This window comes from Carlito syrichta, unplaced genomic scaffold (assembly GCF_000164805.1).
Source record: "Carlito syrichta isolate Samal-C Ts95f unplaced genomic scaffold, Tarsius_syrichta-2.0.1 Scaffold302366, whole genome shotgun sequence".
NCBI classification, from domain to species: Eukaryota; Metazoa; Chordata; class Mammalia; order Primates; family Tarsiidae; genus Carlito; species Carlito syrichta.
The window spans coordinates 329581-352526 of record NW_007246462.1 but is presented as its reverse complement, the minus strand read 5'-3'; the positions used below and the strand labels follow the sequence as shown (position 1 = coordinate 352526).

The 22946-nt window shown below is 37.7% G+C and overlaps 1 protein-coding gene across 5 annotated transcripts in view; it reads right to left on the bottom strand.

Annotated features, from left to right (window-relative positions):
• The window catches only part of TJP1 (tight junction protein 1), a 257949-nt gene that overhangs the window by 58475 nt on the left and 176528 nt on the right, over nucleotides 1-22946 (bottom strand). For 3 of the 5 annotated variants that reach the window (XM_021711558.1, XM_021711561.1, XM_021711562.1), the window contains exons 3-8: nucleotides 15367-15491; nucleotides 14587-14689; nucleotides 5937-6213; nucleotides 2877-2980; nucleotides 2105-2273; nucleotides 1674-1821 (exon numbers count right to left, since the gene is read on the bottom strand). In XM_021711558.1, the coding sequence (XP_021567233.1) occupies nucleotides 1674-1821; nucleotides 2105-2273; nucleotides 2877-2980; nucleotides 5937-6213; nucleotides 14587-14689; nucleotides 15367-15491 (926 nt within the window). Of the gene's footprint in view, nucleotides 1-1673; nucleotides 1822-2104; nucleotides 2274-2876; nucleotides 2981-5936; nucleotides 6214-14586; nucleotides 14690-15366; nucleotides 15520-22946 lie in introns of those variants that run through there. The other 2 variants (XM_021711559.1, XM_021711560.1) reach the window with 2 other exon arrangements.

Here is a 22946-nt window from a genome sequence, read left to right as displayed (position 1 = left end):
TTGGCCTTCTTGCCACATTGTTTCTCTTACCTCTTTCAGTGACTTTTATGGCTTCAGCTAACATCTCTAAGCAGGCTAAGTTCCAAATCAACACCACTGATCCTAAATCGTTTCATCAACTCTGGACCCAAATTCATTTTTCTTCTTGCCGGCTTCAGTGAGGTATAATTGACAAATAAACATCATATATGTTTAAGGTATGCAACAATGATGTTCTGATATACATATATCATTGTGAAATGATGACTACAATCAAGCTAATGAATATATCCATCACCTCTTACCTTTGTGTATGTGTGTGTGTAATATTATTAAGATTTACTCTCTCAGCAAATTTCAAGCATATGCTATTATCAACTATAGTCACCACACTGTACACCAGGTCACCAGAACTCATTCATCTTATAATTGAAACTTTATATCCCTTGACCAACAGCTCCCCACCTCCTTTTCCCTCCCCAGTCCTGGTAACTACTATTCTACTGTCTGTTCATATGAGCTCAACATATTTTAGATTCCACAAGTCAGTATTTGATTTTCTGTGTCTAGTTTATTTCACTTAGCATAATGTCTCCAAAGTCATCCATGTTGTTGCAAATCATGATTTCTTTCTTTTTAAAGGCTGAATAATATTCCATATTATATATACACATACACACACTACATTTTACACACACACACACACACACACACACACACACACACACACACACACTTCTTTATTCATTCATCCACTGTTGGACACCTAGGTTTAGTTCACGTCTTGCCTATTGTGAATAATGCTGCAACAAACATGAGAGTCCAGATGGTGACTATAGTCGCACTGGATATATACCCAGAAGTGGGACTGCTGGATCATGTGGTAGTTCTATTTTTAATTTTCTGAGGAACATCTACATTGTTTTCCATGACTATATCAATCTATATTTCCATTAATAATGTTTAAGGGTTCCCTTTTCTCCTAAACTTCAGCTCTGGACTCACAGTTTTAATGTTCCTCCAGATCTCCATATGGATTATAGTTAACAGAGTCTTAGGAATCTCCAGAAATTGTATGCAAATTGCTGCATGTATGTGCACATGTGCATTTTTCTGGAGAGAAGGGTCAGAATTTTCTTTAGATTCCCAAATGTCTATGTGACCTCAAAGACAAGATAAACTCAGGTAGGTCACATACTTCTAGCATACCAGACCCTTTGGCATAAATACCAGTCTGTGTATTTTTAAATGGAAAAACAAAGTCCAGGTTAATATGATTATTAAAGGACTTCTAATATAGTGAACTTTTGCAAATACCAAATTCCTGAAGCTTGCCAGCATCTTCTAATGTGACAGGTTAGCAAATCATGGCGGTGGGTCAACCATTTTCATAAAAAAAGTTTTAAGGGAACACAGCATGACCATTCACCTACATATTACCTATGGCTGCTTCTGCAGTTGAGTAGTGACAGACATTGTATGGTCTGCATGACTACATTATTTACTACTATCTGGCCCTTTAAGAAAAAGTGTGTCCTCTATTATTCTAGATAAAAAATATCTAAATTGGCAAAGAAAAACAGACCTAATCTTGAATAATCAAAAGAAAATCTACCTTCCAATCTTATTTGTAATTCCAGATACATGTATCGAGCAGATATACCCATTTCATTCTAAGCAATGAGTGCTATTACCTGCCATTGCTAGGCTGCTGTGGAGAGTGTCTGGAATGATCAGAAGGCTCTGAACGCTGGTCAGGAGATCGCGACCGGCTGCGGCGAGGAGGCCTGTCATGTGACCGACCAGAATGATCTGATGCTAGTGACTGAATTTCTGAAATGTCTGTTAAATAAATGGGTGCTATTTATTTTCTCATAAAATGATTACAATCAAGTATAAGATATTCCAATAAGAATAATGGAGATAAGCTAATAAGTAAGCATTAATTTCATCAGTCAGCGATCAAATCAACAGTGATAAGTTGCCTATAAAAAATATATATGCATTTGTAACTTTTAAAAGTGTCTGGCTTGTAGAATATTATTTCACTCAAAGATGTTTACTCTTCCTAGTACTTTAAGAAATAGGTCGCTTAGAGAAAACCTTCAAACAGAATTGTACTCACCATCTCTCTCTGAGGCATTAGCAGAGTGAATACTGTCAGAAAGATCAGGGACATTCAATAGGGTAGCCCGTTCATCTCTTTGAACTACCATTTTTAACTTGCCTTTAGACCTTTCTATCAACGTCTTTGCATCTGTCAATGACATATTTTCTGTCACAGTACCATTTATCTGCAACAGAAAAAAAGCTATAGGTTCAAAGTAAATGACAAAATACAAATGTTAGCTTAATCTGTTATAAACAGAAATACCTAAACTACTCCATGGTTTGCTATAAGAAGCAAAATATTCTTTACATTTTTCTAAATAATCAAAATATTCCACCTTCCTGAAATGATAAAATCTTTATTACACTGTTGCTGTCAAAACAAGCAAACCCAAATTAGCATACGCTTAACCCCTCCCCCAAAGTCTGTCACTTCCTATTACCACTTCCTATTACTTATAAGCAAACTAATAAATAAGCATTTCAGTAGTATCTGGAGCAATTATCAAAATGTTTTACTGTGTAAAAACAGACACATCTACCTACAAAGTAGCTCCCACTGGTGAATGACTACATTTGTAGCAATTAATTCTCTCAGGATGACTCCATAATACCTAAAGTATCAGTGTTGACACATAATGCATAAGGGCAATTTATATCCTTTTCCCCTCAAACACTGATTTTTAATTCTCTTTGGCAAAACTGCTTCAAACAAGAGCAGAGGCTATCTGGTCACTTCAGAACCTGTTTTCTATTTCAGTCCATTAAATTTAAGAATATGACTATACCTTTAATACAACATCACCTTCTTGAATATTGCCATCTCTTGCTGCCAAACTATCTTGTGAAATTTCCTTCACAAATATATGGCTGGCCAATCGAAGACCATATTCTGAAATAATATATTTAAATGTCTTTAGTGTAACATACTAAGATGCTTAAATAGAGTTTAAAATATAAAACTAATAATCACCGTATAATGAAAATTTTTAAGTACAACCAATAACAGGTAATTATTCTTGGCCATCCTGTAAATAAGACATTCCTTGCAATTAGCAAACAAGTTTGTCAACATGAAAGCAAAGTGAAAGTGCAGAGTTCAAACAAAAGACTGACACACTGTGCTCCCATTCTACTTAAAAAAAGAAGAAGAAAAAAACCCTGAAGAGAACACCATTTCTTTCTGTCCACATGAGACACTGGCTTCTTAGAACAGTTAAGGAATACAATTCTCTCTCTCTCTCTCTCTCTCTCTATTTTTTGAGATAGGGTCTTGTTACGTTGACCAGGCTGGACTCAAGTGATGCTCCCACCTTACCGGTACTCTCGAGTAGCTGTGACTAACGACAGGAATAGGTCACTGAGCCAAGAATATAATTCTAAAAAGAAAATTGCAGCCAGGCTTGGTGGCTCAGCGTGTAATCCCAGCACTTTGGGAGGCTGAGGCAAGTGGACTGCCTGAGCTCGTAGGTTCAAGACAAGCCCGGGCAACATGGAGAGACCTCATCTCTACCATAAATCAAAAATTAGTCAAGTGTGGTAGCATGCGCCAGTAGTTCAAGCTACTTGGAAGGATTGCTGGGGTCCAGCAGGTCGATGCTGCAGTGTGCCACTGCACTCAGCCTGGCTCGACAGAACAAGACTCTAACACACAAAAAAGGAAAGAAAATTGCTTGAAACTCGAAATAATCTTGGAAAGGTTGATAATTTTAATGATGGCTGTTAGGAATATACTTCTTATATATTATTTTATTTATATATTAGTCATTCATTCTAAATACTTCCTTGGATATACAACTATGTGCCAGGCACTAAATAAAGTAGCAAATGAGAGACAGTTTCTATATTCTAGCTACTTACATAGTAGAGAAAAAGATGCTATCATGGCAATTACAAATGTGATGAAAAGTTCCGAAAGCAGAAATGTAAGGTTCTGCGTCTTGTAGGGGATCAGAGATTTCCCAGAGGAAGAAATACTAACGCTAAAACTTTACCTAAGAAACACTGAAACTAAATCAGAAGGGTATGTTTGTGTGGGTGGGGGTGCAAGAATTAGGTGTTGATGTAAAACACCTGGCAGGGCTGATATATCTCAAGTCTAGCATAGCTGAGACTGAGAAGAGATAGGCAAAAGAGTAAGACAGAGAAACATCACTGAGGATTCTCTATGTGAAGGAATCTGCAGAATCAACTGAATGGGATCCAGAGGTTAAATGAGCTTAGGAGATGATGGTGGCTTGGAAAAGGGTAGAGGCAGTGGAGAAAGACAGAAGTTGAATGGATAAGAGTGGTATTTTGGAAGTGAGGACATTCATGTGCATGGAGAAAAAAGAGATGTCAAGGATAACTACCATGTTATCTGGGAGTGGCTTGAGAAACTGGATAGATAGGAGGAATATATTCAACTGGATACTACATAAGGAACATGAAGAAACACTTTAAAAAGCAGATGTGTTTCATCTGAGATGTGTTGAGTGTCAGGGATCTATAGAGAACATATAGCAAATAAGCCTAACCGTCAATTAGAACATGAGAGTATACAGATCTGGGCTGGACAAGAAATTTTGCCATCAACAGCAGCAACATGAGGAAAGGGGAGTAAGAAAGACTGCCTAAAGAAATTACGTTAAGTGGAAAAAGAGATTCTAGGACAGAAGCCTATAGAACATCACAGGGTAGAATGAGGAGAATTAGTTAGCAACAATACAGAAAAAGAGGTAGGGGAAAAGTTCCAAAGGATATATTATGACCAAAAGAAGATATTTTTAAAAATAGGGGAATTTCAAAAAAGACATTTTAAAAACTATGCAATGGTACTAAAAGGGCGAGGAAGATAAAGACTAAAAAGCTTGTACTGGATTTAGTGTGAACAGTTTTGGGGGTATGAGGAAACATATCAGCCCAAAGAGGTTTGAAGAGTAAATGCTGAAATGGAGTAGAAACAGTAAGTGTAGACAGTTTAGAGTGGCGCCAGTACCTAGAAGGAGACTTGCCAAGTGGTAAAGCAGATCACAGTGAACCTTTATAATATTCTTACTATAATACCTTTTTATCCAAATGATGCTGTCTACCCACAGAAAGAGGGAGCCATCATCAGATCAATTTTTTATCAAATCTGGTGAGATGTGGGGGAAAGCAGGTGAGTTTGTTTCAAAAACTTTTAAGAACTCTTGTGTTATGGAGAAATGTCCTCTAAGGCAGGGATTCCCAACTCCTGGGCCATGAACCAGGCTGCAGAGCAGGAGGACTTACTGGTATCCGAAGTGAGCAGAGCTCCACTTCCTGTCTGATAAGAAGGGGCATTAGATTCTCATAGGAGCGTGAACCCTATTGTGAACTGTGCATGTGAGGGATCTAAGTTGTGTGCTCTTTACGAGACTCTAATGTCTGATAACCCCAGGTCCACTTGTCTGTGGAAAAACTGTCTTCCATGAAACTGGTCCCGGATGCCAAAAACACAGGGGACTGCTGCTATAAGAGGTTCCTTTCTTTCAAACTTTCCATTTAATGAAACAGTTGGCCAAAACACATTGAATTTCAATTTGATTATGCTGCGACATTTCTTGTTAGCGTAATATGTATGTGGCTGTTCTCATCACAACAACAAATCCAAAATCCAACCAGTGGATAATTTACTTGAAGTGCTACCTGCTCTAAAAAAATAATTCAAGAAGAGAAAATGAACAATCCCTGAAGTCAGCCATAATAGGATTTGACTCACAGCAACAGAAAAACACGAAGACAACAAAGCAAAGATATGAAGACAAGGCAATTGTACTTCTAATAAAAATTAATCTTACAATTTCCATGTGGAAATAGTACCGAAAGAATCTGTCTGCAGGGAATACCTTCATTTTTCCGGGATTTCACCAACGTAACTTTGGTTGGTTTAGCGGGCTGACTGGAGGCCACTGATCGCCTGTCTGATCGTGGAGACAAGCTCCTCTCTCTACTTGCACTTCTATCTCTTGCCCAGTTCTTGTCACTTCTTCTGTTAACCAGACCACCACGACTACTTCTTGGATCATGAACTTCCTCATCATAACTATCTTCTTCATTATCAGATACTGGCTCAGGATCAGGACGACTTACTGGTATCTGAACTTTCTTCTTCCTTCGGATGGTCTGCAAATAAATAAAGATTACAAAATGAGTTGGTTGATTTTCATATATGTACTTTTAGTTCCTAAGAGAAGGTAACATCATATTCTTCTTGTCCCCTACAAACTTAAATATGAATTGGAGACATAATACACAAATAACTGCAACAAATACACTTGTTGGAAGGAATATACTTCCTTAATGGCTGTGTTTTTTGCTCTACTGATAAATAGATCTGGTTAAGCACCAAGTTAGGAATAGTGGGCCTAGTAACGTTTTTATTTACTTCATGCAGAAAGATCTTTCAGCTGTAATAATCACAAGCTTACAGAGAAACTAACAATTGTTGGTGACCTGAATAAAGAATGGGCACCGTATTCTGTCATCAAATGCATTCTAGGTGCTACCAAAACCACAGCAAACTTGCAAGCTCAATTTGATTCTTGAAAAGTTTTAGAATGCATCAGTATCAAGGCCCACAAATGCCCTGTCATATGGCTAAGAGATAAATGTCTAAGAGACACTAATTCAACATTCAATTAGTATGTTGAAGCTAATTAACTCAGTTATAGCAACATAAACTGTCTTCAGTCTCTATCTCTCCAATTTGCAACATCTGATCTAGGTGCACATTCTTTCTTCTGGCATTCTTTTCTCAATGACTTAAGTTACTGGCTGTTTTTCTTGTCCACTTCCTTCCTTCACTCTCGTTAAGTTTAAGATTTATATGCATTACCTTCTCATTGAGTGGCCTTGTAATCCCCTGGACTGTACCTTGCTTCCCCCCATTGCTATGTACTTGATCTCATCAGAGTTCTGCAAGATATTCTTGAATAACACTCTTTGTCTTTTACTTCTTAGACTTTAATCTACTGAAATATTTCACTATCAATTTTATTTCTGATGCTTCCACTTTCTCCTGCTCACTCAGTCTATCAATTCCCTCCTGGTTTCACTTGCCTTCCTCCCAAGTTTGTAAGAGACATTATGTTGCTGTATTTAAATGACTTTCTCTTGACAAACTCCCATATCTTCATTCCACATTTTGTGAATTAGGTCCTCTATAAATGTATTTTACTTGACAGAATTCTTGCACTTGTTCAGCAATTCTTTCATCTAAATCTTGTTGCCTCTTTATGGAGTTTGCTAACATAGGTATTCCAAAATGATTCTTCAAGATGCCAATCACTCAGCCTGCTTTATGGGTATCAATGTCACTTCACTCCCCCTCCACTCCTAAGTTTTTTTAGTATCTCATGTATTCGGTCCTCCTTCCTTCTGGCTTCAAAGACCAAGTTGATCCTCTTCCTGTATGAACAAAACACTTACACATTAGCTCTCATTCCAACCTTACCCACTGGCAAGACCTCTCTTCATCAATTACCATCCTCTAAGTTACCTTCAACTTTAATCTATTTACCTTGAGTCTGTCTTGTCTACTAATGTCCCAACTAAACTTCAATTCCAGTTCTCATTTATCTCTTCTCTCTGTGGCTAAACTTATTCAAAGGGTTGCCCTATACTTAACACTGCTGCTTCCTACTACTACCAACAGTAATGAGAGAGGGCCTTAATGAGAGAGGGGTTTTCTGAAGCTGAAGGAAGAGAAGAAACAGAGATCAGCATGTGAAAAGGACAGCCAGTACTTTATTATTAATAGAGAAAGGAATGCTGCCTTTCCATTTTCAGGGAACCCTTACTGTTGAGGTTCTTATCAAGCAAGTTACTGCATAGCATTCCTAACTGACTGCCTGCTTTTACATCTCACCTCTACTTCAATCTCCAACATATTGTACTGGAAGCAATATTTGGTATTAGTACTTTAATCTTCAGTTCCTCCCTAATAATAAACAAAAATAAAGTTACCAGCTGGGCACTCAAGGTTCTCCCTGTCATTCCAGTAAGAAAGAATTCTACTGTACTGAACTACTGATTTCAGATAACATTCTTATGACATGCTCATGACATGGTTATGAGTATATGTATCCATCTAGCTTACTAAGATTCAAGTTCGGGAAGTTCTTTACCATGTATTTAATTGTACATATAACACAATATTTGCACTCAGTAGGTGCTTAACTTATTGAAAAATATCCAATCTTATTATGATTCTGAACTTACATTATGAGTTAATTATTTAGTAGGTTTGACAACTATGCTTAATTTTAACACTACCAAAAATGTGGAACAGAAATTTTTAGGATAAAACTGACTACTTCAAAGGAGTTTACGAAATTAAAGATTCAAATATAAAGTTTAAAAAATCACATTAAGTACTAGAATAAAATATAGCATAGAGGCTTTTATAATTCTAGCGAGGTAAAGGCTTTTGGCAAGGCAGAATCAATAAAGTAGAAGTCGGACAGACATGACAACATAAAAATTAAAACATTTCCATGTTGAAACAAAATGATGTAAAAAACAAAAAACAGGCCTGTAACCTAGCACTTTGGGAGGCTGGGTAGGAGGACTGCTTGAGCCCAGGAATTTGAGACCTGTCTGGGTTAGTTAACATAGCAAGGCTTCATCTCTACAAAAAATTCTAAAAAATATTTAGCTGAGCCGGGCTCGGTGGCTCAGCCTGTAATCCTGTGCCTTTGGGAGGCTGAGGTGAGTGGATTGTCTGAGTCCATGGGCTCGAGACCCCGCCTGGGCAGCGAGACCTCATCTCTACAATAAATCAAAAAATCAGCCAGGCGTGGTAGCACATGCCTGTAATTCCAGCTACTTGGAAGGCTGAGGCAGAAGGATCGCCGGAGCCCAGCAGGTCGAGGCTGCGGTGGCCGGGAGCGGCCACTGCACTCCAGTCTGGGCGAGAGTGAGACTCCAACTCAAAAAAAAAAAAATTTAACTGAGTGTCGTGGTATGTTCCTATATTCCCAGTTACTAAGGAGGCTGAGGCAGAGAGACTGCCTGAGCCCAGAAAGTCAAGGTTGCAGTGAGCTGTGATTGTGCTACTGCACTCCAGCCTGACAGAGTGAGACCTTGACTCAAAACAAAACAAAATCTTAAGTAACTTACAAACACAAAAGCAAAGAGGAAAACAATATAAGTACTATATATGACAAAAGGCTAATAATCCATGTCCCCCACCACCATACAAATGCAAGGGATATGAACAGGCAAAATAAAAGAAACATAAATGGGTAGTAAACACTCTGTGAGAAGTTCAAACCTACTTCTGGCTTAAAATATTTCATCTGAAATACATTTAGATTATCAGTTTCACAAAGATTTAAAAAGTGATGATGAAAAATAAATTCTCAACATCCTACTGATTTTCTAATGGCAAACTGGCAATATATATATCAAAATCATTCATGTCCTTTGACTCTGAAAAGTCAATGCTAGAAAATTATTATTCTTTGGGTTGGAGTCTTACTCTGTCACCCAAGCTGGAGTACAGTGGCGTGCTCACAGCCACAGCAGCCTAGACCTGTTGGGCTCAGGCAATCCTTCTGCCTTAGCCTTTCAAGAATCTGGAACCACAGGTGCGTGCCACTATGCCTGGCTAATTTTTTTTTTAAAATTTATTGTAGAGACGATGTCTTGACAAGTTGCCCAGGCAGGTCTCAAACTCTTCTCTCACCTTTGCCTCCCAAAGTGCTGGGATTATAGGTGTGAACCATGTACCCAGTCCCTAGAAAATTATTCTTAAAAAATATACATGTAGGTATCAACACGATGATTTTTTAAAAAATATCTGTGGATTGGACACTAAAATGCCCATTAATAAGTAGTTTCCATTAGTATATATGTATAATGAAATGCTGTGCAGTCATGTGGATACAAATAGAGCCATGTGCCACATAACATTTTAGTCAACAATGAACCAAATATATTAACAGTGGTTTCCTAAGATTATAATGGAGCTGAAAATTCCTACCACTGAGTGACCTTATAGGTTGTAACCTTAAGTGCATTACTCATGTATTTGTGGTGATGCTACTGTCTTCCAATTGTATAAAAGGGTAGCACACATGCATTATGTACAGTATGATATTTAATAATGATAATAAATGACTATGTGACTGGTTTATATGCTGTACTTTTTATCATCATTCTAGAACATACTCCTACTTACAAAAGAAAGGTAACTGTAAAACAGCCTCAGACAGGTCCTTCAGGAGGTATTATTCCAGAAGAAGGCATTGTTATCCTATCCTGATCCTGTGTAGGCCTAGGCTAATGTATGTGTAACTTAGTTTTTAACAAAAAAAAGTTTAAAAAGTAAAAAGGAATAATATTTTTAAGTAGAAAAATACTTATGCAATAAAAATATAAAGAAAGAAAATATCTTTGTATAGCTGTACAATGTGTTTGTGTTTTAAGGTAAGTGTTATTACAAAAGAATCAAAAAGTTGTTTAAATGTTCAAGTTAATAAAGTAAAAAACTTACAAAAAGATAAAGTTAATTTGTTAATGAAGAAAAATATAAATTTCATAATTTTACAAAGTATTAAACACGCAAAAAATATTTAAACTTTGAAAATAAATTTGGTGTAATCTAAGTGTACCATGTTTATAAACTCTACAATAGTATAACATCCTCGGGTTTCACATTCATTCACCACTCACACTCACTGACTCACCCAGAGAAACTTCCAGTCCTATTCATGGCCAGTGCCCTATGTGGGTATACCATTTCTTATCTTTTACAACATATTTTTACTGTACCTTTTCTATCTTTAGATATACTTACCACTGTTACAATCGCCTACAGTATTCAGTATAGTAATATGCTGTACATGTTAAGTAGCCTAGGAGCAACAGGCTATACCATAGAGCCTAGGTATGAAGTAGATTGTGCCATGTGTAGGTTTGTGTGAGTTCACTCTATGTTTGCACATGATGAAATCACCTAATGATGCATTTCTCAAAACATATGCCCAATGTTAAGTGACACATGATGACACTGAAGTGCTCACAGAGGTTAGTGCTAGGAGTGTTTCTGCCCCTTCATTTGCTTCATAATGCTTTTTTAGTGTGTTCAGAATTTTAGTAAAATTATACATGCTCATCATGTTATAAATACTAAATCTATTTCTACCTTCATCTGTTGTTAAACTAAATTAGGCATATTTATGGTAGTTATATCATCAAGGAATTCTAATATTTTAATTCAAAGGAAAAGAAAAAATTTACTGGGCATAATGTCCAAAGAGCTCTTAGTTCATGAAAAGACAGTTATGGCTGGGCTCGGTGGCTCAGCCTGTAATCCCAGCACTTTGAGAAGGCTGAGGTGAGTGAATTGCCTGAGCCCATGGGTTCAAGACCACCTGGGCAACTTGGTGAGACCTCATCTCTACAATAAATAAAAAATTAGCCAGGGGTGGTAACATGTGCCTGTAATTCCAGCTACTTGGAAGGCTAAGGCTGAAGGACCACCGGAGTCCAGCAGGTCAAGGCTGCAGTGGCCAGGAGCGTGCCACTGTACTCCAGTCTGGGCGACAGAGTGAGACTCCAACTCAAAAAAAAAAAAAAAAAGTTATATAAATGAACTACTACCATAATGCAAGAGCACAGGGGAGAAAACAGAGAGGAGTAGATTCGGGAGTTAGGAAGGAGTCAGTGTCATTCAGAACTGGGGAGAAAAATAACATATATAATGACCTCAAGGTTTTTGCTGTTCTGTTTATGGCTAAGGATGCGGGAAAAAAGGACATCTTACAATGAAAGGCACACTCTCAGATGCCAGGGTTTTATTCTACAATTCTTATGGTAGTGAAAGACAATGATCCAAGCTGGTCTACTGGGAAATGAACAAACTGCTTCTTGCTGATGAAAACATTCTTCTCCTAGCCCCCCTACAGCTTCTCTCTGCAGAGCAAAAAATACTTGCCCAAGCTTCCTGATTCTACCTTTCCAACTGATAAAGCTTTGAGCAGCTCCAAAGTCCTTCTTTCATGCTGGGCCAAAAATGTGCTATTTCAAATAAATTGCTGGTTTTGAATTTACTTATAAAAACAACTTTTTTGGGTGCATTATCTATGTGGGCTGTATGTACTAAATATTTTGCATGGAAAAACAAAACTGCTCAACATTACAGAGGAATGGAAGGTTTCAAAAGTTGGAGGCATGGGTGAAGTTCACCACCAACTACTGACGGAAGGTGCTCACCTTGGAATGCTTAGCAACACATCCAAAAGCACTGTGATTAATAATGATAATGGCTCAGGCCCAGCAACTAAAGCAAAAACTCCAAAGCTTATTTAACTTATAAAATCCAACAAAATTGTTCATTATAAGAATTTGAAATTTGTTTCTGTAAACACCATAATCTCATGCTATAAAAACTATCTAAAAATGGTAACAGCCACTAGGCAGTCTGTTTATTCACTGCAACTTAAAAACAACATGATCGTTATAAAAATAAGATTAAAACAAAGTTGTGAGAACATACAAAATAAAGGACATTTGTTATCTGGAACAGTGCCATAACCAAATATTGGGTCTACTGCAATAGGAGAAAAGTCTCCTGTCACTAGCAACGATGCCGGTGTGAATAAAAGCCATTCAGCAAGGCAGCTCACAAAGGGCAAGAACACTGTTCCCTGCAGTCTCAGGGAACACCTTTTCTGGCTCTCACTACAGCTCCCAGAGATCAAATTTCAGTACAGTCCTCCACTCATCATACCCCTATTCTTTATACTGAATTCACTGTGGTCCTGAGTGTCCACTGAAAGATAGAAAGGGTCTCAATGGATGAAGTAGGACAGACCACCTAGCCACCTAGTCTTTCCTCCTGCTCTGTACACTGAGCTAAGGCTTTGAGTGGTGGCTTCATCGGTCCTTTCAGAGGCTAGGTGGGAAAAAAGCAGAGAAGGAGCAAACTAGGTGAAGCAGCTAATGTACTCCTATGAGTGAATACCATTTTAAGTTAAGACTTTTACATTAAATCTATTCTGTGCCACATTTGCCAAGTTTTAACTGTAATTTGAGGTCCGTTATCATGAGTTAACTGAACTTCTTTTCTCTTACTTAAAAAAAAAAAAAAAAAAAAAGACTTCTCAGAGAAATATGAAATACAATAAAGATTCTAGCTAAGTGGGAAACCGCTGGGGGTGGGGGGAGGGGCACACTCATTAATAAGGGTACCTGATCTCAAACCAGGTAAAGTGGGGACCAAAGTGAGGCCCAAATTTTACCTACACAATGACCATTTATATACCTAACCCTGAATTGTTCCCCACAACTTTAAAAATAAATTAAAAAAAAAAGAAAACAAAAAAAAGTAATACACAGGAAAAAAAGATTCTAACTATACAGGAAAACAGTAACAATAAAGGCACCCTGAACAATCTTAAAAAAAAAAAAAAAGTTTAGATTTTTTTTCTTTCCTCAAACTATCACAGTAACAAGGAAAGCAGCTATTGATATATGTTTTCAAGGAACAATACAAAACTTGCCCAATAATCCAATCTTATGCCAGAAAATACAGTCATATATTTAAAGCTGACTACAAGTCAAGATCCAGACTAAGTACAGGCATGTGTCACTTAATGGTGGGTATACATTTTGAGAAGTGAATCAAGTGATTTAGTTACATACACTGAGATGGTACAGTCTACTAAACACCTAGGCTACATGGTACAGCCAAGTGCTCCTAGGCTTCACACCTGTATAACATGTTATTATACTGCATACTATAGGTGACTATAAAACAACGGTACATATTTGTGTTCTCTAAACATATCCAGGCTGGGTGCCATGGCTGATGCCTGCAATCCCAACACGTTGGGAAGCTGAGGTGGAAGGATTGCTTAAGCCCAGGTGTTCAAGACCAGCTTGAGCAACATAGCAAGACCCCTAACATCTCTACAAAGACTAAAATATTAGCAGGTGTGGTGGTACATGCCTGTAGTCCCAGCTACTTGGGAGGCTGAGGCGGGAGGATCACTTGAGCCTGGGAGTTTGGGGCTGCAGTGAGCTATGATTTGGCCACCAAACTCCAGTCTGTTGGGCAACAGAGCAAGACCCTGTCTAAAAAACAAATAAATAAACATATCTAAACACAGAAAAGGTAAAGTAAAAATATGATATTATAATCTTATATGACCATCGTTGCATACATGGTCTGTCACTGACCCAAATGTTATGTATGTACTCTACAGCTGTGTTTTAAAAAAAGAAGAAAACATAAAGCCATAAAAAAGTAATCATTCCACTATCTTCTTTCTTTTTTTAACTGAAAAACTCTTGCTATCTGAACTCTGAGAAAAACACACTTAGTGACATAACACATCAGTAGTAGAATAAACACTCCTAGGTGTAAACAATTAACTTTGGAACACATGCTTCAGTTTTCATTTTCTTAAATAAGAAGGATGAATTCAAACACCAGATATAAACAATAAGATTGTAACCTTTAATAAATTAAGGCTAAAAGATACTTACAATTTTTGCATTTTTCCCACTTTTCCTTAGTTGTTGAACAGCAAACGCATGTTCAACATTATCCATTGAAACGCCATTAACCATTGCAACTCGGTCATTTTCCCTAGAGGGCAAAAGTCACCAAAATTACATTAGAGATAAACATACAGGTAAGTCTATGAAGATGTTTTCAAGATGGGTACTTCTAAAAACAAATTCTAATTGTGAGCTAATTAATCTAGTTCTCTTCATAGCAATGATAAAAATGTCAAACAACTTTTAGATCTCTCACAAGAATGTATAGTAAGCAATCAGCCATAAGTTCTTAATTTTTTTTTTAGCAATTAACACAGTATTTCCCCAAAGGACTGAATAGGTACCATGATACACAAAATGGCTCTGGTGGTACAGTTACAGTGCATTAAATGACATCAAGTCACATAGCTGTATATCTTTTCTCTTTATCTTGCTAACCCGTTACCAAACAAAAGGGCAAGACTTGGGGGTGAGAGGCTTCCGCAGGTTAGATCCTACCTAAAACTGGGCTGCAAATCCTCTTTTTTACTATTTTAATTTTTACAGTTATCTTCTATTTTAAGTAAGTGATACTAGCTTTCCATTTGTGATAGACATAAAGCTTCCTTCTTAAGTGTATGTTTAATTTAAGGAAAAACATAAAGTAAACCATGGCAAAGGTACTGTGAGACTACAGCAAAATCACTAAGCCAGTATATGCCCATGACTAAGGACAGGAACAGGGCTTGTCACACAGGCACACAAGATGAACCCCAGCACACTTACTGTAGCTGTCCTTCAGCTGGTCCTCCTTTTAGCACATCTGAAATCACTATGGAGGTTTCCCCGCTCTGAAAATGAGGATTATCTCTTCCACCAGATATTGCAATTCCAAATCCAAATCCAGGAGCCTAAAGTAATAATTACAGTAAAATGTTGCTATTAAAAATAAAATTAATTGTTCATTAATATACTCTACAATCTAGAAAAGGTAAAATATAAAAATTATAATCTTCATATAGCTGTGATCCACACACTTCACTTGCTTGTATGGTTACATATTAGAATTATCTCTCCTTGTACATAAATGCATGCTCTAATAAATTAAATATTGGACACAGCAGAATATATAAAATTGCCAAGCACATAAATGTTCTCTAAAAACTAGGCCAGGTGTGGTGGCTCAAGCCTGTAATCCCAGCACTTTGGGAGGCCTAAGTGAGAGGATTGCCTGAGCCCAAGGATTTGAGACTAGCCCAGGCAACTTGGTGAGACCTCATCTCTAAAATACATCAAAAAATTAGCTGGGCACATAAGTGCATGCCTGTAGTTCTGGCTACTTGGGAGGCTGAGGCAGAAGAATCACCTGAACCTAGCAGGTCCACACTGGGGAGGCTGTGAGCATGCCGCTGTACTCCAGCTTGGGCAATGAAGTGAGACTCTGACTCAAAAAACAAACCTAGAACATATTAAAAATTTTCTGAACACCAAAATTCTGAATTTATTATTGATTATCAGAACCTAATGTGATCATCTTAAACACTGACAACAGATTTAGAAAATGACAGACTTGGCTGGGCTTGATGGCTCATGCCTATAAATCCCAGTGCTTTTGGAGACTGATTCAGGAGGATGGCTTGGGTTCAGGAGTTTAAGACCAGCCTTGACAACACAGTGAGATCCCATCTTCATTAAAAAAAAAAAAAAAAAAAAGCTGAGTGTGGTGAAGCATGCCTGTGGTCCTAGCTACTCAGGAGGCTGAGGCGAGCATCTCTTGAGCCCAGGAGTTCAAAGTTGCAGTGAGCCAAGACTGTGCCACTGCACTCAAGCCTGGGTGACACAGCAAGACTCTGTCTCTTAAAAAAAAAAAGACTAAATTAGCAGTTTGCCATTTCACATAATAAAATATCAAAAGTTTTGAAAATCAAGTATCAGTTACTTTAATTTCCTTCACTTATTCTAAAAATATTTGTAGAAGTAATACACTATAATGTCTTACACACACTAAAACAGAAGCTGTACATTGATCATATCAGATGAACATTTAAAAATTACTTTCCTTTTAACTAAATTATAATAGGCTACATACTTAGAAAGAGCTAAGAATTTTTACAATGACTAAAGACAGGACAATACAGAAAAAACTATAAATACTTCCCAGTTATTAAAAAATTACCCAACCTCAAATAAATCCACAGCATTCCCTAGAAAGGAAATAAAGTACTCAGAGTAGTCTAAAGAATCATCATCCTTTTGTTAGGATTCCAGAATCACTAAACCACAAAAGTGTGTTTTTGTATAAAGTTGTACAATCCAAACTACCCAAAGATAAAGATAACAACTCCCTTCTTCAGCTTCCTAGTCCACACAACAGGGAAGATCTATGACCATTAACTGATGAATGGATAAACAAAATGTGGATATATCCATACAATGAAATATCATTTTGCAAAAAAAGGGAAAAAGTGTTGATACATGTAAAATGAATGAATCTTGAAAACATTATGCTAAAATGAAGATGCTAGTCACAAAGGTTCATATATTCTACTATCCCGTTTATTTAAAATATTCAGAAAAGGTAAATTAATACAGAGAGAAATTAGATTAGTGGCTATCTAGAGGGGAATAGTAGGATTGAAGAATGACGACTGATGAGTATGGGGTTTTTTTGTTTTTTGTTTTGAGTTGGAGTCTCACTCTGTCGCCCAGACTGGAGTGCAGTGGCCGCTCCCGGCCACCGCAGCGTCGACCTGCTGGGCTCCGGCGATCCTTCCGCCTCAGCCTTCCAAGTAGCCGGAATTACAGGCATGCGCTACCACGCCCGGCTGATTTTTTTTTGTTGATTTATTGTAGAGATGAGGTCTTGCTGCCCAGGCGGGTCTCGAACCCGCGGGCTCAGGCAATCCACTCACCTCAGCCTCCCAAAGGCGCGGGATTACAGGCTGAGCCACCGAGTCTGGCGAGTATGGGATTTTTTTTAAACAATTATGAAAATGTTTAAAAATGGACTCTGGTGATAGCCATACAACACTGTGAACACACTAAAACCAATGAACCAAATACGTTAATTGTATAACATGTGAATTATATGGCAATAAAGCTAAAACAAAAAAGTTAATATAAAAAAAGAAAATAGTAACAAACAGGTAAACTTCTGGGTAGCTGAAGACAATGGTAACTGTCTGAATGCCTCCCTATATAGCCTCCAAAAATAATACAAAAAGAATAAATAAACTATAGTAGTTTCCACCCTTTTCTGCAGTTTCTTATTCTTCGGTTTCAATTAAGGTCAACCAAAGTCTGAAATTTTTAAATGGAAAACTCCAGAAATAAACAATACATAAATTTTAAATTATGCGCCATTATGAGCAGCATGAGAAAATCTCTCGCCATCCTGCTCTGTCCCACCTGGGATGTGAATCATTTCTTGGTCTAGCACCTCCATGCTGCAGGGGCTTTCTGCCCATCAGTCACTTTGTAGCTATCTCAGTTCTCAGATCAACTATCTAGGTATGCGGTGCTTATGCTCAAGTAACCCGTATTTTATGTAATCATGACCCCAAAGCACAAGAGTAGTGATGCTGGCAATTTGGATATGCTAAAGAGAAGCGTAAAGTGCTTCTTTTAAGAAAAAGGTGAAGGAAGTTCTCAACTTCATAAGAAAAAAAAAACGTAGGCAGGGTGCGGTGTAATCCCAACACTCATGGGAAGCTGAGGCGAGAGGATTGCCTGAGCCCACAGGTTCAAGACCAGCCTGGGCAACTTGGTGAGACTTCATCTCTACAATAAATCAAAAAATTAGCCGGTGTGGTAGCATGCGCCTGTAGTTCCAGCTACTTGGAAGGCTGAGGCAGAAGGATCACCTGAACCCGGCAGGTCGAGACTGCGGTGGCTGTGAGCATACCACTGCATTCTAGTCTGGGCGACAGTGAGACTCCAACTCAAAAATAAAAAATAAACTACATACTGAAGTTGCTAAGCTCTATGGTGAGAAAAAAATCTATTTGTAAAATTGTGAAGGAAAATGAAATTTGCGCTAGTTTTGTTGTCGCACCTCAAACCACAAAAGTTCTAGCCACAGTGTATGCAAGTTAAGTGCTTATTTAAAATGAAAAAGGCATCAAATTTGTGAGTAGAAAACCTAACAGAAACATGTTCCAACTGACAGTAACTGGGTTTGGCAAAAGTGGGGGGGGGGCTACTGTATATAAATCATACCTTCATCACAATTCAAAGATACAGAAGATCCAAATTCCAAAATAAAAGCAGGTCTAACATTTCAAAAACAAGAACTCATTAGATAGAAATAAATATTAGAAAAACATTTGAAAGCATAGGAGACTACTTTATAGAACTAATTCGAATACATTTGAAAACCCAAATGAAAGGTAATAATTTCCTATATAAATAATCAAAATAGGCTCTATTAGAAAAAAAGTTTAAACAGTTCATTTCTGGAGAAGAATCAGATAAAGTTATGAGGGAATTATCCCACAAAAAAGCATCAGGCACAGATGATTTCACAGGGAAATTCTACCAAAACATCAATGTCCAGATAGCACCAATACATTGCTCCAGAACACTAAAAATGAAGCTTCTGAACTCCTTTTATAATGCAAGTTTAATATTGACATTGAAACCTGATAATGACTGTGTCCATGATACAGGACCACTCCCCAATACTGGAGCCCAACATCATTTATGTGTATCAGTACTAAAGGAAAAAATAAAATAAAAAAGCCAAGGACAATACTACATGACTATTCCATAAAGATTTATCCCAGGAATGCAAGATTAGTGTATTAGGAAACCTACTGGTATAATATAACCTATTAACAAATCTAAAGAAAAAATTCCATGATCTCCAAAATCCTGAAAAAGTTGTTGACAAAAATCTAACATTCACTGCTGAGGAGACAAAAAAGGTCAAGAAAATGCACTGTAACAAACTTTACTGTAACATGTTGTTTTAGTTAAAGTACACAAAGAAAATCCAGTTTCACTCACATATGTACAGTAGTTAAAAAGGAGAGGAGTTATTTTAGTATTATGGATATTCATATTCATGTCTGATTTTATACCAAAAACTTAAAAATGGCAGTTTCCTAAATGACAGTAACAACGTGCAATTTGAAATCATATCAATAAGCTGTACTGCTGCATGAATATTTATTGTCCTACTTTGCACTCTGAATGAATATTTTATCCATGCGTGATTTTATAACAGCATGCCTTGGTCTTTTGGAATTTCTGGTTCCCTGAATTAAACAAATCTTTTAAATGATGACACATTGGACAATATAATATTTTAAAAAATCATGTGTTAATAACACCATCAAGCTTATCAGAAAAGTCTTTTTAAAAAATAATAAATAGAGATAGGGTTTTGCTATGTTGTCCCTTCCTTGGCCTCCTAAAGTGTTGGAATTACATGTGTGAGCCACCACACCTAGTCAGAGAAGTCTTTAAGTACTAAAAAGTTGCTGAGGTTATGATGGCAGATCAAAGTTTCCCACATTTTGATTTTTGTTTTAAAATTCAATTTTCATTGTAAGCACCAAATACTATCAAGAGTTGTTTTCCTTGAAGCAACAGATAAATATATATATATATATATATATATTTTTTTTTTTTTTTTGAGTTGGAGTCTCATTCTGTCGCCCAGACTGGAGTGCAGTGGCCGCTCCCAGTCACCGCAGCCTCGACCACTGGGCTCCGGCGATCCTTCCGCCTCAGCCTTCCAAGTAGCTGGAACTACAGGCACGCGCTACCACACCCGGGTAATTTTTTGATCTATTGTAGAGATGAGGTCTCACCAAGTTGCCCAGGCGGGTCTCAGGCAATCCACTCACCTCAGCCTCCCAAGGCGCAGGATTACAGGCTGAGCCACTGAGCCCGACGAAGCAACAGATATTAATTCATTTTGGAGAAATATGCTTGTCAAATATTCAAGTTTGGATAATCATACCTTCAAGTAAACAATCATTCCTTCAAGTAACAGTGATGTGTGCTTCCCCACCACTCCCAATACACAGCTGGTTGAATTTGTAATTCAAACAATCCCAATACAAGGCAGAAGTATTTTAAAGCACACTTCCCATTTCCATACACAGACTATTGAAAATATATGTACTAAAGTGCAGAAAAGTAGTAAACCTATAATTTTTACTGCAAGTCATTCTTAAGTAAAACCGAAATGTTTCTTTTAAACTATGAGTATGCAGCAGTGACTATAATAAGATTTGCAGTCACTGCCTTGATTTGGGGTATGGAGCCCACAGTTTTACCCACCACTACTTCTAAATTTTCACTCAACAACACAGTGAAGATGAAGAATATTTTCATGGTATTATGAAAACAGTTTTGTCCTTGAACCTAAAAAGGTTCAGGAACTTAAGGAGTCCACAGGTCATACTTCGAAAATGTTAATATTAAGAACTACTTAGAAATGAAAGAAAATAGCAAAAACAAACAATAAATCAACGAAACAGACAATTTACAAAAGATATATAAGCTGTTAAAACTCACAGAGAGGGCAACCTTCTCGGGTCCCCTCCCACTGTGGAAGCTTTTCTGTACTCTCAATAAATCTTGCTTTCTTAAGGGGAAAAAAAGAAAAACTCACAGAGAAATGCAAATTAAAACCACACCAGGAGCAGTACAAATGAAAACATAACAACCTGTTTTGCTGGGGAGGCTGATGGCAACAGGCCTTCTAACACACTACTGATGGGCACACAGACTGCTAGAGCTCTTTAAGAGAGGAATCTGGCAAGAACCTAGCAAAACTACAACGTACAATCTTTTCATATGGCAAACCAACTTCCAGAAATGTACACTAAAGATACACATACACCTCCAACAATATGAAAATACACATGCACAGGTTTATTTGCTGCAGGTTGTTTGTAACTGCAAAACACTGGGGAAAAAAACTTTATGCCCGGAGTTTAGGATTATTCTTTCCCTCTCTTTTTTTCCTCCCAGGAAGAGGTGTTGACTGGTTGTTTTACTCTGTGTAATTTATTTATTTATTTTATGTTTAGAGGTGGAGTCTTACTCTTCACCCAGGCTGAAGTATAGTGACATAGTCATAGCTCATTGTAAGCCTGAACTCCTGGCCTCAAGGGATCCTCCTACCTCACTTCCCAAACAGCTAGAACTGCAGGCACGTGTTGTTATACCTCGCTAATTTTTTTATTTTTTGCAGAGATGGGTCTCACCATGTTGCCCAAGCTGGTTATCAAACTCCTGGCCTCAAGCAATCCTCACACCTCAGTCTCCCAACAGTGCTAGGATTATAGGTGAGAGTCACTGTGCATGGTTATGTAATTCCATACTACGCATTAACACATTGCTTGGTAATTCTTTTGTTTAAGAATTTAAAACATAACAAAAAAAGATTGAAGAAATACCAAAAACATCAGGGTTTTCAATGAAAGAAGAAGATGAGAAGACACTTTCTTAGGAATTATTTGTGTCAGTGACTCAGTCTGTAATCCCAGCACTTTGGGAAGCTGAGGCGAGTGGATTGCCTGAGCCCACAGATTTAAGACCAGCCCGGGCAGCTTGGCGAGACCTCGTCTCTACAATAAATTAAAAAATTAACCAGGTGTGGTGGTAGTGCACTCCTGTAGTTCCGGCTACTTGGAAGGCTGAGGCAGGCAGAAGGACTGTTGGAGCCTAGCAGGTCGAGGCTGGGGTGGAAGTGAGCATGCCACTGCACTCTAGCCTGGGTGACAGAGTGAGACTCCAACTCAAAAAAAAAAAGAAAAAATTATTTGTGAGCATGTAAGTATCATTTAGGCCCCAGCGAGACAGGACCTAAAATCCTCACCAGACCAAGTATCCTAGCAGTTTGAGTACATACTAGGGAATGTAATCCTGCTAGGATTAATGACTAACATAAAGTCAGTGATTTCTTACCCTGACTGCATATGAGAATGCCTTGGTAACAATTTCAAAATACTTGATGATAACCTGATCCTCAACCCATACCAATTAAATAAAAATGGAAAGGAGGTGTCGGCAGACATTTTTCAAAAAATAGCCCCCAGGGCATTCTAATGTGCAGTGAACTGTAGACCTGTTTGGGAAGCTGAATGCTTTGTGAGTATCAGAGGAGGTCATCAAAAATTTCAAAGGGTTCAAGTCTTCTACACTTTCAGTTTCCTTCATCTTCACCGGTACATTAATTGGCCTTTTCAACACATTTCTCCCCTGCATTGCATTACAATTAATCCTTCATCATGTTGGCAGAACTGCAACTCTATCCATAGGTCCAAAGTCCTTAGCATGCAGTATCTCCATGAATGTACCTGAATACAATTCCAACTAGCTTCCTAGCACCTGTGTGCCATCATTAT